The sequence below is a fragment of the Delphinus delphis genome, chromosome 12 (genome assembly GCF_949987515.2).
Source record: "Delphinus delphis chromosome 12, mDelDel1.2, whole genome shotgun sequence".
NCBI classification, from domain to species: domain Eukaryota; kingdom Metazoa; phylum Chordata; class Mammalia; order Artiodactyla; family Delphinidae; genus Delphinus; species Delphinus delphis.
The window spans coordinates 13,367,139-13,383,295 of record NC_082694.2 but is presented as its reverse complement, the minus strand read 5'-3'; the positions used below and the strand labels follow the sequence as shown (position 1 = coordinate 13,383,295).

Genomic DNA, 16,157 nt, shown 5'->3' with positions numbered 1-16,157 from the left:
ATGCTGTTTGTCTCTCCTTTACCCTCTTTACCAAAATCAATAAGCAGTTCTAAATGCACTCATAAGGAAAGAGCTAAATAAGATTTTCAAACGCGGGTTTTGTGATCTGAGTATTTTAGCAAGAGCGAACACATTTACAACTTGAGAAAATGATAGGGGCCCTTGTACCCTCTTTCTTTGGAGAGCGTAGATGGAAGTATTTCCAAGCTGCTTTGTGATTCACCACCACTTACCCAGGGGACTAAACTCCGTGTTGGCTTCAGGGCTTTCTGTGAAGAGGACAAAGTAGATTAGATGGTGGACAGGTTGGGGTCCGCAGTTGGTCTTGTGGGGGAAGAGGGAAGAAAAACATGTTATCCGTTTCTCTCCCCTCCCCCAGAATTCTGTGTAAAAAAATTTTCGAGAAAGCTGCCCTGAGATCCTATCTTATCAATAGATGCACGTTTGAGATTAAGGATGGGAAATCATGTTCCAGGGCCATAAAACCCCAGCTGGAAGCTCCCATCACTGTCGTGGCTGCAGTGGCCCTGGGATGCCCTCCATCCGTCACATCTGGGATTGTTAGGAGATTCCAGTGCATCAGCTCAACCGCCTTCTAGTGCAGCGAGTCTCTGGATTCAGAGGAAGGAAGAAAGAAGGTGTGCCTATCTCCCTTTAGCCCTCCATACAGCTGGCAAGCCACCAATTCTCCCGACTTCAAGCTTGAACATCCTAAATAATGGGCAGCTACCCTGTCTCTCTCACCCGCATCATCCCCCATCCCTCATCCATAGAGGCATCTCTAAGCATCCTGCACAAGGATATCCATGGCCCCCATGAGGTATTTTGACTGTGAGGGGACATCCACCTCCGGGCGTATGGTTAGGATCCCAGGACAGTTCCCCCAAAAGACCACAAACTCCCCACAATGAGAACCAGTTGTTCACATCCTTCTCTGCCTCAGGCTCTGCAGTGCCTGATTCTATAGTCATCCCCAGAAAGGAAGTAAGCCTACATCATTGGAAGCAGTCCCAGCTCCTCTGACACCCTGTGTCTTGGACCAAGGCCCAGAGAGGCTCCTCAAGGTTGGACACAGAGCAGTGAAAGAAGGTTCCCCACACATGGTTCTGAACAGCAGGAGTTACCTTTGTCCAAAGAGATGCTCTTGTCCTCGAGTCCAATGTTCAAGCTCCACCTGCACCCAAGGGCCCGGTAAAGCTGTCCAGGACTCCCAGGCCTTTCAATGAGCAAGGAAGAAGGGTTATTTCCTGGCTCTTGGTGTGCCCACTTTGGCAAGAAAGCTAGTCCGGAACAGACGTCCTGTGAGCCTTCAGTGGGTGACTGGGAGGCAACAGTGGTGTGGCCGGGCTGGGGTCCTGGAGAAACCAGAGCAGAGTAAATGCCAGGAAGCACCGATGAGGAAATACAGAAAAGGCCAGGCGCTGAGTGAAGGAGAACTTCCTTCTGGACTGCTTGGAGGCAGAGGTGTGGCTCTCTTGATTCACTGACTTGTGTGACCCATAGCCTCATTCACCTCTGATTTGGGGCCATTCGTTGTGCTCCTTTCAGTTTTGCGTAACCAATATTGAGAGCTCGTTCTGTATCTGATAGAGATTTCCCTGATTCATCTTTTCATCCTCACAGCCACCCTTTAGGGGCCATTCCTCTTTATTTGTTATGGAAGAAAACAGTCCCTGAGAGATGACACAACTTATCCAAAGCCACATAGCTACTGAGAAATTTAGCTGAGTTAGAAGCCAAGTCTCGGGACTTCCCCGGTGGTCCAGGGGTTAGGACTCTGCACTTCCATTGCAGGGGGCGTGGCTTATATCCCTGGTCGGGGAACTAAGATGGTGTATGTCGTGTGGCACAGCCAAAAAAATAAAAAGCCAAGTCTTTCTGTTCTTAACCACGATGTGATATGTTTCCTTTGGGTCACGGTCTCCTGCACCGTGTGTTAATTGAGGCACATAGGACGCCTTGTGCTCAGTGGTGGATATTAAACACTGCACTGTGTCCAAGGAGACTCACGTAGTAGGTGGAAACGTGGAGATCTCCTGGCTTCCTATCTCTGCATTAGGAATCAGACTCAGCCTCAACATTGGTGGTGAAAGGGAATCATTATCCTTGAAACCCTATTGTTGTTCAGGCCTAAGTGTTAAGAAAAAAAATCTAGTCATTCTATGCCAAAATTTGCTTCCATGTAACTCACAACCACTGATCAGGGTTCTGTTCTCTGAAATCCACCACCGACTCTCTCCCTGGGAGTATTGCAATAACCCCTAAATGGTCTCCCTGCTTCTGTTGTTACCTCCTTAAAGTTCAACTTCCACCCAGCAGTGAGCAAGATCAAAGATGTCGATGTTGGGCTTCCCTGGTGGCGCAGCGGTTGAGAGTCCGCCTGCCGATGCAGGGGACACGGGTTCGTGCCCCGGTCCGGGAGGATCCCACATGCCGCGGAGCGGCTGGGCCCGTGAGCCATGGCCGCTGAGCCTGCGCGTCCGGAGCCCGTGCTCTGCAACGGGAGAGGCCACAACAGAGAGAGGCCTGCGTACCGCAGGGAAAAAAAAAAAAAAAATGTTAAGGGTTAGACAACTGATGATGTACTTGAAAACATTTTTTTGATTTATTTTATTGAAGTATAGTTGATTTACAATGTTGTGTTAATTTCTTCTATACAGCAAAGTGATTCAGTTATACATATATATGTGTATAAATATGCATTATTTTTCATATTCTTTTCCATAGTATTTTATCACAGGGTATTGAATATAGTTCCCTGTGCTCTACAGTAGGACCTTGTTGTTTATCCATCCTATATATAAGCGTTTGCATCTAATCCCAACCTCCCACTCCATCCCTCCCCAACCCACCTTTTCCCTGGGCAACCACAAGTCTGTTCTCTATGTCTGTGAGTCTCTTTCTGGAAAACATTGTTTTTAAAAGACCATGAACACAGCCTGAGTTTTCCACATAGAAAAATAAAATTTGTCACCAGTCCTCTTAGCTCTGATCTCTCTACTTCTCAAAACAAAATTTTCTCCTAAATATGGCCAGTGTTTTCCCAGGCCTCACCAACTCCTAGGACGGGGTCACACCAACCATGATGACGCATCTATGAGCTGGCTTACACAAAGGTATGGGTAGGGAGTGGTTCACCACTGTAATGCTGAAAACTGGTCTTTTCTGTCCTCCCTGCCCCACTCCCACCCCACGCCCAACCCCTGCAGATGGTATGTGCCTCTTCCCCTGTAGCCTGGGAACGAGATTTGGTTACCAACCCATATGACGGGGGAGATTTCCGAGCAGTAAGGGGAAAGTCCGTACATGGAACCCTGCCTCCTGATATCTCATGTACTCAGCTAAATACTATTTTACCTCTTTAGGACACAGCCCAGCTAATATGCAACCGTGTGTTGTGATTCATAATAAGAAACATATATTTGGTCTTTGTCTCCGTTTCTGGCACGGAACTCCTAAAACCCTTGGAATGTCCTAGGTATGGAGAGCAATCATGGTGTCTTTGTTATGTTAAAGAGGTGATTTTGCTGGTTTCCAGGAAAACGAACTCTTTGATTAGAGGGTTTGGAACTTTCACAGTGCCACCCGCCCTTGACCTCCAGGGAGAGGAGAGAGGCTGGAGGCTGAAATCAATTGCCAATGGCCAGTGATTTAATCAATCATACCCATGTAATGAAGCCAAAAGATGGGGTTTGGAGAAGTTCTGGGCTGGTGAACGTGTGGAGATCTTGAGAGAGTGGCACCCTCAGAGAGCAAGGGAGCTCCGCGCTCCGTCTCCATACCTTGCCATATGCATCTCTTTCATCTTAGGCCCAGCTCTAAACCTGGTAAGTTGGAATTTTGAGGGGAATGGGTTTAACTCACTAGGTCTAAATTCTGCCCAAACACCAGAGCTTTTCGTTTACACCCCAGGTGATTCTGCTATTGCTTCAAGTTTGAGAAACCGGTGCACAGTACAGCTCAGCACTTACGGCATTGCATAATGATGCTTAGGTGGCCAGGGGTGCTCTGCCTGGGGTGGCTCAACCGCTGACACCCTGCTAGGTAAGTACAGCCCCAATTATGGGAGTGAGGTGGTTCGTATTTGCTGTCTTGCTCTGGGTAATTGTTGCTGATTTCTCCCACAGTGTTTCATAATATCCCAACTCCAGGAGACAGAAATTGAAGGACCCCAAATCAAGAGTGCCTTTATTTCCAGTTCAAATACTCAAGGTCGGTGCCACCCTCCGCAAGTCACAGCCACGCCACGCACCTCCTTTTCCTCACCTATAAAATGAAAAGGCTAAAGGACGATGTCGTTAAGAAAAACTGTCCAATTCCTGGAAAAGGGGTGGGGGGGATAATTATGGTGTGCCTTTTATTTTTAATTGAAATAGAGTTGATTTACAATGTTTCAGGTATACAAGAAAGTGATTCAGTTATATATATATCAATATATCTATATAGATAGATATTCTTTTTCAGATTTTTTTCCATTATAGGTTATCACAAGATATTGAATATAGTTCTCTGTGTATACAGCAGGTCCTTGTTTTTTATCTATTTTATATAGAGTAGTGTGTATCAGTTAACCCCAAATTTCCAATTTATCCCTCCCACCTCTCCCCATTGGTAACCATGTTTCTTTTCTATGAGTCTATTTCTGTTTTGTAAATAAGTTCATTTGTATCATTTTTTTAGATTCAACATGTGATATCATATGATATTTGCCTTTAATCTCTATGTCCATCCATGTTGCTACAAATGGCATTATTTCATTCTTTTTTATAACTGAGTACTATTCCATTGTATATATAGACCACATCTTCTTTTTTTTTTTTTTTTTTTTTTTACTCTGTCTCTCTCTCTCTTTTTATTCCAAAGAAGTGAATTTCAGGAGTAACCAAATGTGAATTAGTTTAAATGATTTATATTGGAGAAAACATTAAATAACCAAGACAGCAGCAATGATTCCTTTTTAATCTCAGATTGAAGTGTTTTCCCCTTCACCTGTTTAAGCTTTTTTTTTTTTTTTTTTTTTTTTTGACCACATCTTCTTTATCCATTCATCTGTCAGTGTACATCCATGATGCTTCCATGTCTTGGCTATTGTAAATAGTGCTGCTATGAACATTGGGGTGCATGTTTCTTTTTGAATTAGAGTTTTCGTCTGTTCTGGATATATACCCAGGAGTGAGATTGCTGGATCATATGGTAACTCTATTTTTAGTTTTTTAAGGAACTCTCATACTGTTTTCCGTAGTGGCTGCACCAATTTACATTCCCACCAACACTGTGTCTTTTCAAGGTCATACTAGACCATTATCTACCAGGCCCACTCAAGCATCATCTCACTCTCTACAAACACAACTTTATTTGACTTACTACTTACTGTTAACTTGTAGAAAATAAAGAGCATGTGACTTTCGTCCAATAGAGATGTAAATGACATCAGTCTGATAGAAAAGATAACGTACAAAGTTTATACTTTAAGAAAGAGAAGTAGGACTTCCCTGGTGGCGCAGTGGTTAAGAACCCGCCTGCCAATGCAGGGGACACAGGTTCGAGCCCTGGCCCAGGAAGATCCCACATGCCGTGGAGCAACTAAGCCCATGCGCCACAACTTCTGAGCACACATGCTGCAACTACTGAGGCCCACGTGCCTAGAGCCCGTGCTCTGCAACAAGAGAAGCCACCATAATGAGAAGCCTGTGCACCGCAACGAAGAGTAGCCCCCGCTCGCCACAACTAGAGAAAGCCCACGTGCAGCAACGAAGACCCAACCCAGCCAAAAAATAAAAGTAAATAAATAACCTTTAAAAAAAAGAAATAGAAGTAAAAGCATATGCTTAGACACATGGAGGAAAACATAAAAAGAGCTGCAAAAGACTTAGCAGTTGCCTCACGAAACAGAAAGCAGTTGGCTCAGAAATAGGACTGAGGCGGGAGAATATTGCTTTTAACCATAGACATGTACTCTTTTGGTGAGAATCTTCTTTTAAATAACTTCGTAAAGTCTAAGAAATAAAAACTGACGTTTCATGGACATGAACAATTATTCATCACAGCCACTGGTCTCAGGGTTTTGGGGCAGCGTCTTTAGTCCCCATGCCCAGTTGTTCACAAGTCAAGGGACAGTGTCTTCAGGAAACAGCCTTTGCCCTTCAGCAACTCTGGCGCCAGAAGATGTGAGCCCCAAAGCAGCTCGACAGAAGAACATCCCACTCAACTGTTTTCTCTGTACTTGTGATTTTGGTGGCAAGGTTCTTAATTTCCCCCCTGGAATCCAAAAGCCCCTCAGTGCATCGAGGCTGCCTGTCGCTAAAACTCCAAAGGAAACAAATCCTTCAATGAGTGTGGGCCTGGAGCTCATGATACTCAAATGTAAGAGGATTTGATACAGCAAATGCGTGAAAATCAGAAGCGCACCAGGCAATCGCTTGAAAATGAAGTTGATGCTCACAGGGGCCTTCCATGATCTCAGACACTGTGCTATACTGTGTACGTTATTTCTCAAATGCAATGGGTAATCCAGGGGTCCGTGGCAGTCTGTTCCCTGGGTCCCACAAGCTATGAGATTATTATGTTGTTGTTTTCGTTCGTTTGCTTGTTTTTTGTCCCTACTGAGCGGCATGCAGGATCTTAGTTCCCCGACTGGGGATCGAACCCCGGGCCCATGGCAAGCGAAAGTACCAAGTCTTAACCACTGGACCACCTGGGAATTCCATATGTTTTCATTTTGATTTACTCTTAAATAAGTTACCAGAATCTCTTCTGGATGACCAGAATGCCCACCTTACCCCCGAGCCCAGCCATATGGCACCAGGGCTCATATTAGAGCTTTGTGTGAGTGTCTACACGTACCAAGTAACAATCCAGGGTGCCACAGTGCCCGCACGAACAAAGATTTCACCGTAGAGAAAGGAGATGGGAAAACTGAATCATCACACAGCCTGGGAGGATGGAGATGCGCGATCACGTCACATGCAAATGTGTCATCGGATCCCCATTGTCAGACGGAACAGTTGATAAGGCAACAACGTAAACTGGCAGATGTCACAACCTGTCACCATTTATTAGCACCGAGCGTAGTACTAAATATCCAATGACTAATTCTTCTATTCGATATTCCGGAACTAATTAGCTTGGTGTTCACTTTAATGTTGACTTTTATAAAGCTGCATGTTAAAAATAGATTTCGCTGAAGAAGAAAACTTTTGAGAATCAAGAGACACTGCATTAGATCAGGGCTGACTGATTGCTCACTAGCGTGCCCAGTAGCGTATGTGGTCTGGTTGTCCAAAAGTTCTTTAAAAAAATTTACGTTACTGGTGCTATTTTGTGGACTGTATTTAAGCGAACATAATTTTCTGCATTTGTGGTATTGTCAAAATAAGAAATCTATGATATGCAGAACCAGATCTGAGCTACAGCCTTCTACAATTATACCCGAGGTCAGTTATTTCATTTCATCAGAATATATCATCTGAAGCATGGCTGGTGGGAAATTTAGGCTCTCTGTTCCAAAAAAAAGGCAACTTTACTGCAGTTTTTAAAGGGAGTATGTGGATGGTGAGAATGGCTAAAAGAAAAAAAAGAAAGCAAGGCTGTGAGACTATACAGAAAGTAGTCAAATAGTGGTGCCTTTTACATGTGCTATCCCTCCCACCACCCTATCGCCATTGATAAGGGCCCTTCTCCCCTCAGCTAAGCCCCAGTGCCAGACTTACCCACTGCGGTGTCCTTATTCCATCACTCTTGGTAATTTCAGATTACTTCTTGTTTCCTATTTCATTTTGTAACTGTCTTAGCTTTCTTATCGTATAAACACGTGGAGTTTATATTTGGTTTTATGGTAACAGATTATTAGAATTAGACATAAGTAATTTAATGAAGAATTGGTTTTCTTTACAAGTTCCTAACCCTTAAAAGGATATATTACACCCCTTACAATATACTGGAAACAGAGAGAGATTATGGGAAACGTAATCCCATTAGGAAAGGAAACAAAGCAAAACAAAAACAAAGATCAGCTCCATGCCAGTCCCAGGATCTTGGGTGAGACGGGTGAACTCTGAATTCGTGGTTCTTCATAACCACCCCTGGGACAGGTGTTTTCTGGGTCCCGATGTCCGTGTACAGATGGCTTGAGAGATGTACAGTTTCAGCTTGAAAGGAGAGCCACACGTCACCGCCTCCCTCCTGCTTTCGAGCCCACATTCTATTCCTTGGGTGCCACGAGGTCATTGCTTCTTCTCCGTTCATAAAATAAGATGAGAACAGGGCCAAGCCCACCTCTCAGCATCAATGTGCAATGACGCTGAGAAAATCCAGATGAAGACACGCTGAGAACGAGAAATTATAAGACCAAGCTGCCACCTCTAGGCTGAGTTAAATCCTTAAATCTATGCGGAAGGCAGTACTGTACATTTTCCCCGGGTTCGAAGTGAGAAAGATGGGCTGGCCTTGCTCGGAGGAGGCGATGAACCAGTCGGGAAAGGCCACGGACTCAAAGGTGGAGGTACTGCCTGTCCGGCCATGGTAGAAAAGGAAGGGCTCCATGGGCTCAGGTTGGTTGTACAGATCCAGTATTTTCTGGTCCTGAAATGGGACAGAAAATGCCAGAAGGAGAAGCACAGGCTGTTTGAGTAGTTCAACATTACTTGTACACAACATGTAAATGTTCCGAAGTTTGAGCAACCCTATCCATCTGTTAGAGCAAGCATAGAAAAACCCATTTCAAAGGAACAGCAGAGTGAGCATGCATGAAATGTCACCTTCCTGCCCCCCACCCTCAACTCCAGAGATGGCATGGAGTGACACAAGGCACAGGTTCATGAACAAGTGGCCACCCTTGAATGACAAATTGGAACTCTCCCCGCACAAGAGGCTGCGGGGACCACCCCACCCCCAGGAAAAGGAAGGAAATGCAAATTTGCTGCAGGAAGCCAAGGTCTTCCCTCACCAAAGCTGCATCCGTGAGAGCCCCCCTCCCGCAAGAACCACTGCTCTGGCAAAGGACCGCCAGGGCAGGGGTGTTTGGGTTTCCAATTAATTGCCAAACATATGAGAAAGGTCAGAGCCACGAAAAAGGCACAAGAGGGTCTAACAAATCAAAGGACTTGCACTCAAAAAAGCAAAGTATATAGAACAATCAGAAAAGGTTTCTATATTGTATATAGAAGTATATTTGTGGGTGTATATATTTATATATTCACATATCATTCTATTTAGGTAAGATAAGTATTTCTAAGTAAATTGCATTATGTCCAAGATTCCCCAAAGAGACACAGGAATGGTCCATAATTCAGCCACATTCCACCCTTAGTAGGGGGAATTCTCCCAAAAGATTCCTTTATTCAGTTAATAACTTCCAGTTAATCTAGCCAATTCTTTGGGCAGCCAAAAACCTAGGATTCATCCTTGATATTGCTTTCTTAGATCCCTCCACATTTAATCCAGCAGCAAGGCCTGTGAGCCCTATTTCCAAAATCTTTCCTGAACTGAGCCACTTCTCACTCCCTCCCCTACACCTGCTCCATCCTTACCACCCATTCTCCACAAAGCAATTGAGTTAACTGTAAACTGAAATTAAAAAATGAATAAATAAGATCACGTTACCTTCCGGCTTAAATGTCCTGAATGATTTTCTAATTATCACAAAATTCAAAGTCTTAACAAAGCCTGCAGGGTCAACACCACGCAGCTCTTGCTTACAGAGCTGAAACTGTACTGTTCGGTCCTCATCTTCTTAATCACACTCCACGTTCACTCTGTCAGCAAAGCCCATTGACTCAACTGAAAATATTTCCAGAATCTGACCGTTTTCTTCCTACCTCCATGCTATCCCCATATCTATCAGATCACACCTGGATCACCTCAAAGCCTCCAACAGGACTCTCCCCTTTGCCCTTCACACACGGCTATCAAGTAGCGGACAAAATAATCCCTGGTGGTCCAGTGGTTAAGAATCTGTCTTACAATGCGGGACATGCCAGTTGGATTCCTGGTTGGGGAACTAAGATTTCATGTGCCGCAGGGCAACTAAGGCCGCACATGGCAACTACTGAGCCTGCGGGCCACAACTAAACAGCACATGCGCAGCAACTACTGGGTCCGGGCGCTCTGGAGCTCACGCGCCACAACAAAGATCCCTCATGCTGCAACGAATGATCCCGCACGCCGCAACTAAGACCCAATGCATCCAATAAATAAGTAGGTAAATAAATAAATAATTTTTTAAAAAACCATATGTCCGTTCATGTCACTCTTCTATTCAAAACGTTCTAACAATTTGAATTGATTGAACCTGCCCTCACTGGACACTGCTGGCTCACTCCTTTGCCTCCTCTCCCATCTGCTAAAATCTCACCTTTGCGATAATGCCTGCTGTACTATTTACCACACAGCCAGACCCCAGCTGTTACTGGCACTGCCAGTCTCTTAACCCAGCTCTAATCGTTCTTTCCCAGGAGACATAACACCCTTTCACATGCCACAGATTTACCCATGATTATACTTCTTGTGGACCATTTCTCCTCTCCCACTAGAATGCAAGCCCCAGGAGGCCAGGACCCTGCCATTCTGTGCACTGATGATTCACAAATGCCCACAACAGTGCTGGAGGCCAGTAAGAACACACACATTTGCTGACTTGGATTATATTGAGTTGAATTAAATTGAATTGCAGTAAACAGAAGTTTCAGAAACAAGTTTTTACTAACTGGCAGTTATAAAGAAGAAAAACGCAAAACCAACTAGAGAGCTTGAGAATTAGCATAGCAAAGACTGAAATTTCATAAAAACAGAATAGAAAGATAATGTAGCAGATAATTTAGCGTGTGAATTAAAAGGTAATCAGCACCTGGGATGTTGAACCAACGAGTTCTCCCAGAATGCAACAAGAAAAAAAAAGGACAGAAAGTATGAGAAGTCAGGTGAGATATTGAAGTGAGATCTCAAAGTTCCAATAACTGATGAATAGGAATTCGAAAAGGAGAGGGGAGGCAGAATGAAGGAGAGAATATACTTGAATAAACATTCATGGAGACGTGGATGGACCTAGAGTCTGTCATAGACAGTGAAGTAAGCCAGAAAGAGGAAAACAAATATTGTGTATTAACTCATGTATGTGGAATCTAGAAAAATGGTACAGATGAACCTATTGGCAGGGCAGGAATAGAGATGCAGCTGTGGGGAATGGATATGTGGACACGGGGAGTGGGATGTATTGGGAGATTGGGACTGACGTATGTGCACTGTCATGTGTAGAACAGATAGCTAGTGGGAACCTGCTATATAACACAGGGAGCTCAGCTCGGTGCTCTGTCGTGACCTAGATGGGTGGGATGGGCGGTGGGGTGGGAGGGAGGCCCAAGAGGAAGGGGATATATGTATACGTATAGCTGATTCACTTCGTTGTACAGCAGAAACTAACACAACATTGTAGAGCAAGTATACCCCAATTAAAACAAACAAACAACGGCTAGAATGTCTCAATATTCAAGAAAGACGAGCCCTCAACTAGCGAGGGGCAGGATAAATCAAATTAAAGTCTATTGCAGGCATGTTATTCTAAAGGAGGAAGGGATAAGTAGGCTTAAGAACAGGAGGATATTTCTTTTTTAATTATAAAATTAGATTTCCTAACAAATCAAGTTCTCAGAATAGAAACTGAGGTTTTTCTACATTATTTTTCTCAGTCACTCACCTTCAGCTGCAATTTGGGCTGTCCTCCGATGTCCTCACAATACAGACACATTTCTGGATTCTCTATTCCCAAATAAATGGGAACCCCTCTGTCTTCCTCAACAGAGCCTGGATTCTTGCATGGCATGACAGTGACAGTGACTGTTAGATAAGAGGGGATATGGTGTCAGTGCCCCTTTGGAAGGCAGCTGTGTTCGCCACATACCACCAACGCACACAGTCCGTGCCCTTTGGAAGTCAGGAAAGACCAGGATCTTCCAGGTAAGGCTGGAAGAGATCTTAAGAGTATAATCCCTACTACCCCAGACCCACAAAGTGGCCAGCCCCATATTCATTCATTCATTCACACCGAGCACTAATCACTGCCCTAAGAAATGGAGCGAACACAAAGAGTTCATCAGAGGGCAGACCCCATCCTTGAGATTTTCACACCTCTGCTTGAACACCCGGAGGTGAGAAGCTCCAACCCCAAGCAACCCCCCTGAGCCTTGGAGAGCCCTGTTCACTGACAAGTATTGCCTAATGTCCTGTTGAAATCTGCCTTCCTGTGCTATTCAACCCATTAGTCCTCTTAGGACACCAGAAGTCTGGCAGAAAAGCCACTCCTCTTCCCTAAGACAGGCCTTCAGATCACTGCTCCCCAGAACGCCACTCCACTCTCTCTGCTCTCTTTGCCCTGGTCCAAGACACCCCTTCCCAGGCAGGTGTGGAATTCTTCCCCCTCCAGGTGAGCTCTGTTATAAAGCCACACTTTTAACCAAAGGCTGGATACCAGTATCCCAGCCGCAATGATGTGTGGGGGATCACATCACAAAGATCAACCGCATGGTGACCGCTCACCTACCTGGAGTCACACTGTTGCTCAGTGGAGCTGTCACGAGGGTGTGACCCTTAAGGATCCACGCCTGCTGATTCAAGTCAAAGCATTCTCCAGTCCGAGGCTCATCCATTCCTATTTAAATAGAAAAGAATAATGAAGAAACACGATTAAGGTTGCTTTATCAGACGCTAGGAGAAAGATTATCTACTCCAGGCCTTTCAGGAAGGACGGTTCAGGCTTTACACATCAAAACTGGCAGCTCTCACATGGCCCATCCGCTCAGCCTTTCTTTCCAGTAAAACTATGAGCTCTGGTGAGGAGGACAAGCCTGTAACTAGTCTAAGAGTTAGACCGTTAATGAGTTAAACCCTCATCCCCATAAGGACACATGTGTCAAGGCCCAGCTACTAACTTTGACAGCCACTTTGTATTGGGCCCAAGGCTAGATCTAGAGCTGCAGCAGTGAAAAAGAAATGGTCCTCACCCTCGCGGTCCAGTGGGACATGGACAGCATTTGGTGGTAAGGTCCATATACAGGGAGGGACAGAGAAGCCTGGGGTGTCCAGAAGAGACAGGCATGAGTGTCCCCAGCCTCCAGACCCCATCCCAACATTACTTGTTATATGGACTGGTCCAGAGGCTTCCATAATTTCTGCCATAGCGGGGTTGTCTCGGCACCTGTGAGGACATTGATACGAGATCTGAGTCTCAGGAGGCATTTCCAGACCCTCCCAAGGATACTGGTTCTTAAGGTCCTGATTCTGGGCAGGGAGCTGGGAAGCCTGGCCTGATACCAAGCCCTCGTCAGAAGATCTAGGCCACCTCCTGGGACAAAACTTCAAGGCAACCTTAGGGAGGGGTATCAAGCAGAAGTTTCCTCCACCCAGAGATCCAGCCAGGGACAGTGTCCCCCTAGGGGTTCCAAGGCCAGGCATGACTTTTGACCTTAAATACCCTACAGTTCCCTGATGTCTGTGCCTTCTCCTCCCAGCAGCCCTCCCCACTCCCACTGGCAAATTTGTCTGCCTGGGAACAGGGGAGGGACCCGAGCCAAGGCAACTCTGCCAGGATCCTAGGAGCTCCCCAAGTAAGAAGCAGCCAACTCTGCACAGGACAAGACATGGACCCAGCCTGGCGTGGCGCCAGCCCTAAACACAGCAAAGAGGGATGCGTAAGAGTCAAGGGACCTTCCAGCCACCCGCTGGCAAGAACCTTTATCAAAAGCGCAGGGGACTGAATCGCAGCTCAAGCAGCTCCCGAGAGCAGTGACGGGCTCTGGTGGAGTGGGGAACACTTATCTGGAGAGCATAGGGAGGAGCCAGCTTCCTCAGCGGGGCGTGACAATCTTACGACATGAAAGAAGAAGGCCAGATCCTCCTGCCAGATCCGGTGAGGCTCAGATGAAGAAATCACGGCATCAGTATGAGGAGGACCTGTCTGGGCTCCCTGAGAAGTAAGCACCTAGCCAAGCCCTACCAACAGGGTTAATGACAGACCCTGGGTTGCTCAGGAAGGGGAGACTGAGGGACTTCCCCAGATCCCAGTTCCCCTGCTGTGTCACTCCGGAGCTAGAACTGGACATGCAGGCTCTAAGTGAAGGGAATCCATCACCTGGGCCCAGGAAGCTTGCCCACTGCAGTTTCACTAAGAGAGTCCTGTGACGGCAAAATTAGCTGTGGGCTCAGGCAGGAGCCATATGGCATTTCTGGCCACCCAACTGTTCCACTTCAGTCTGCCCGTGAGTGGAGGGTTAGGCTAAAAGCTGCTCCCCCACTCTTTCAGCCCCTCAGAGATGCACCTCTATCCTCTTGGGAGCCACAGGCATTGAGCAACACACCCTTAACTGAGATAATCCTGGTCTCTGCTACCCCCAAATAGAGTGGACTCCTGACCGGCCCAAGGACTAATGAGGTAGGTAGTGATTTCTCCAAAAACTGAGCCCCAGTTGCCAACTTATCCTTCACCCTCTGTTCCAGTCATGCAGGCCATTTGTAGGTTCTCAACAAATGGTAAGTTATTTTTCTATATGTTTGTTACACACACACACACACACACACACACACAATCTGCTGAGGTCCCGCATAAAAATTTTCTGAGATGAGTTAACTTGACTGCAGTGAGTTTCAGAAGGCAGATGAGAAGCACCTACAGCTTCATATTCACCTGGAAAAAAAAGCGCAAAGAATAAGACAGAACCTTCCAGGCAAGCACCCCCATGAGCCCCTCTTCCCAACCTTGAAAAGAGTCTCCTTGCTCAGCCTCTCATACATTTCACCCCATCTCCTTTTTGGCCTTAGAGGGACATAGCCTTTTCCTGTTGAGGCCCCAGTCCCATCACTTTTGGTTTCTAGAGTGCGGTTAGTAATTTAGACACTTCTGTTCAAAGCCAAGCTCAGCCCCATCGTCACCCCTTGAGTCCCCTCCGCCCAGCTGAAGAGTCTCTCCATTATGCATCAGTCAACATATCCCCTTTCTTGGGATGCTTACCACAAAACAGCATCGAAAAGGCTCCATCTTCTGGCCCCCAAATTCCTTAGGTCTCTGTTTCAATCAGGATCCAGTCTGGAAAGCAAAACCCACACAAGGAATTGCAAACAAAGGGAATTGAACACAAGAAACTGGTAACACACATGTTAGAAGGCTGGAGAGTAAAAAGGATGCCCGAGGTATCCCAGATAGCACCCAATGTGGGAAGGAATCAAGAGGAAACAGAAGAATCTAGAAGCTCAAAGGAGGAAACTTGCAGGACTGATACTTAGACCTCAGGACGGGTTCCTCTGCTGAACTGATGCTCAGACCTGTGAAAAGACAGAGTGTAGTCCGCGGGGCACATGAACCTCAAAGGTGGAGATGAGGCGTCAGCCCTGGAGATCTCCGAGGGCCCAAGGGACACATGCAGACAGCTGTATTTCCATTGATTCAAAAGCCTTTGGGAGCAGGTTGGTGCTATCACATGCAAGAAAGTAATAGTCACTTAAAGAAGACGGAGGTCATTATGACATTTTACAATGGCTGTGGGACCTGGGGAGAGACGGTGTTTTCTATTCACTTCTTCAGCAGGCTTTATTTGTCTGTCCTCCCAGGCTGATTAATAGCAGGGCTGATTTTTTATTTTCAGTTCTGAGCAAGTTTTGACTCTCAGATTCTGACCTTTTTCGGAGGGGATGGGCCTGAGGGGGGAAAAAAAAGTGGACGCTAAGATCTACTATTAATAGTTTTGTTACTTTTCACCTGAGTTGGTAAATTATTTAATGGAAGGGTACATGTAAAACTGGCGAATTCTGAATAAGGCTTGTATTTCAGTTAATATTGCAATATCAATGTCAATTTCCAGGGTTGTGACAATGTACTGCAGCTGGGTAAAATAAAATAATACAATGTATATTTTTTAAAGCTTTTGGGGAAAAAAAGGGGGCGGGGGAATTCCCTGGCTGTCTAGTGGTTAGGACTCCACACTCTCAGTGCCGAGGGCAAGGGTTCAATCCCTGGTCGGGAAACTAGGATGCAAGGAAGGAAGGAAGGAAGGAAGAAAAACTTTGGTGTATAGCTTGGATTTTCCATGCCCAGATGAAGATCGCAAAAGCCTACGTATGATGGTGACATGTGTCTTCTTTAGCCTCAGCCTCTTATTCCACTTGATCTTGACGTT

At 45.8% G+C, this 16,157-nt stretch overlaps 1 protein-coding gene across 1 annotated transcript; it reads right to left on the bottom strand.

The window, feature by feature from the left end:
* Positions 1-7,869: 7,869 nt before the first annotated feature.
* On the bottom strand, positions 7,870-12,638 carry LOC132435597 (interleukin-36 gamma). The gene is made up of 3 exons (XM_060027704.1): positions 12,533-12,638; positions 11,690-11,829; positions 7,870-8,580 (listed from the first exon to the last, which is right to left on the bottom strand). Exons 1-3 carry the CDS (start codon positions 12,636-12,638, stop codon positions 8,371-8,373), a joined length of 456 nt encoding a protein of 151 aa, XP_059883687.1. The 3' UTR covers positions 7,870-8,370.
* Positions 12,639-16,157: the final 3,519 nt, after the last annotated feature.

What these genes read in the sequence shown, in the direction of transcription:
- LOC132435597 (XM_060027704.1), bottom strand. Translation starts at nt 12,638, where the DNA reads ATGGATGAGCCTCGGACTGGAGAATGCTTTGACTTGAATCAGCAGGCG. An exon ending in GAGCAACAGTGTGACTCCAG is followed by an intron (nt 11,830 to 12,532) that starts GTAGGTGAGCGG and finishes CTTATCTAACAG; the next exon opens with TCACTGTCACTGTCATGCCA. An exon ending in AGCCCAAATTGCAGCTGAAG is followed by an intron (nt 8,581 to 11,689) that starts GTGAGTGACTGA and finishes GTCCCATTTCAG; the next exon opens with GACCAGAAAATACTGGATCT.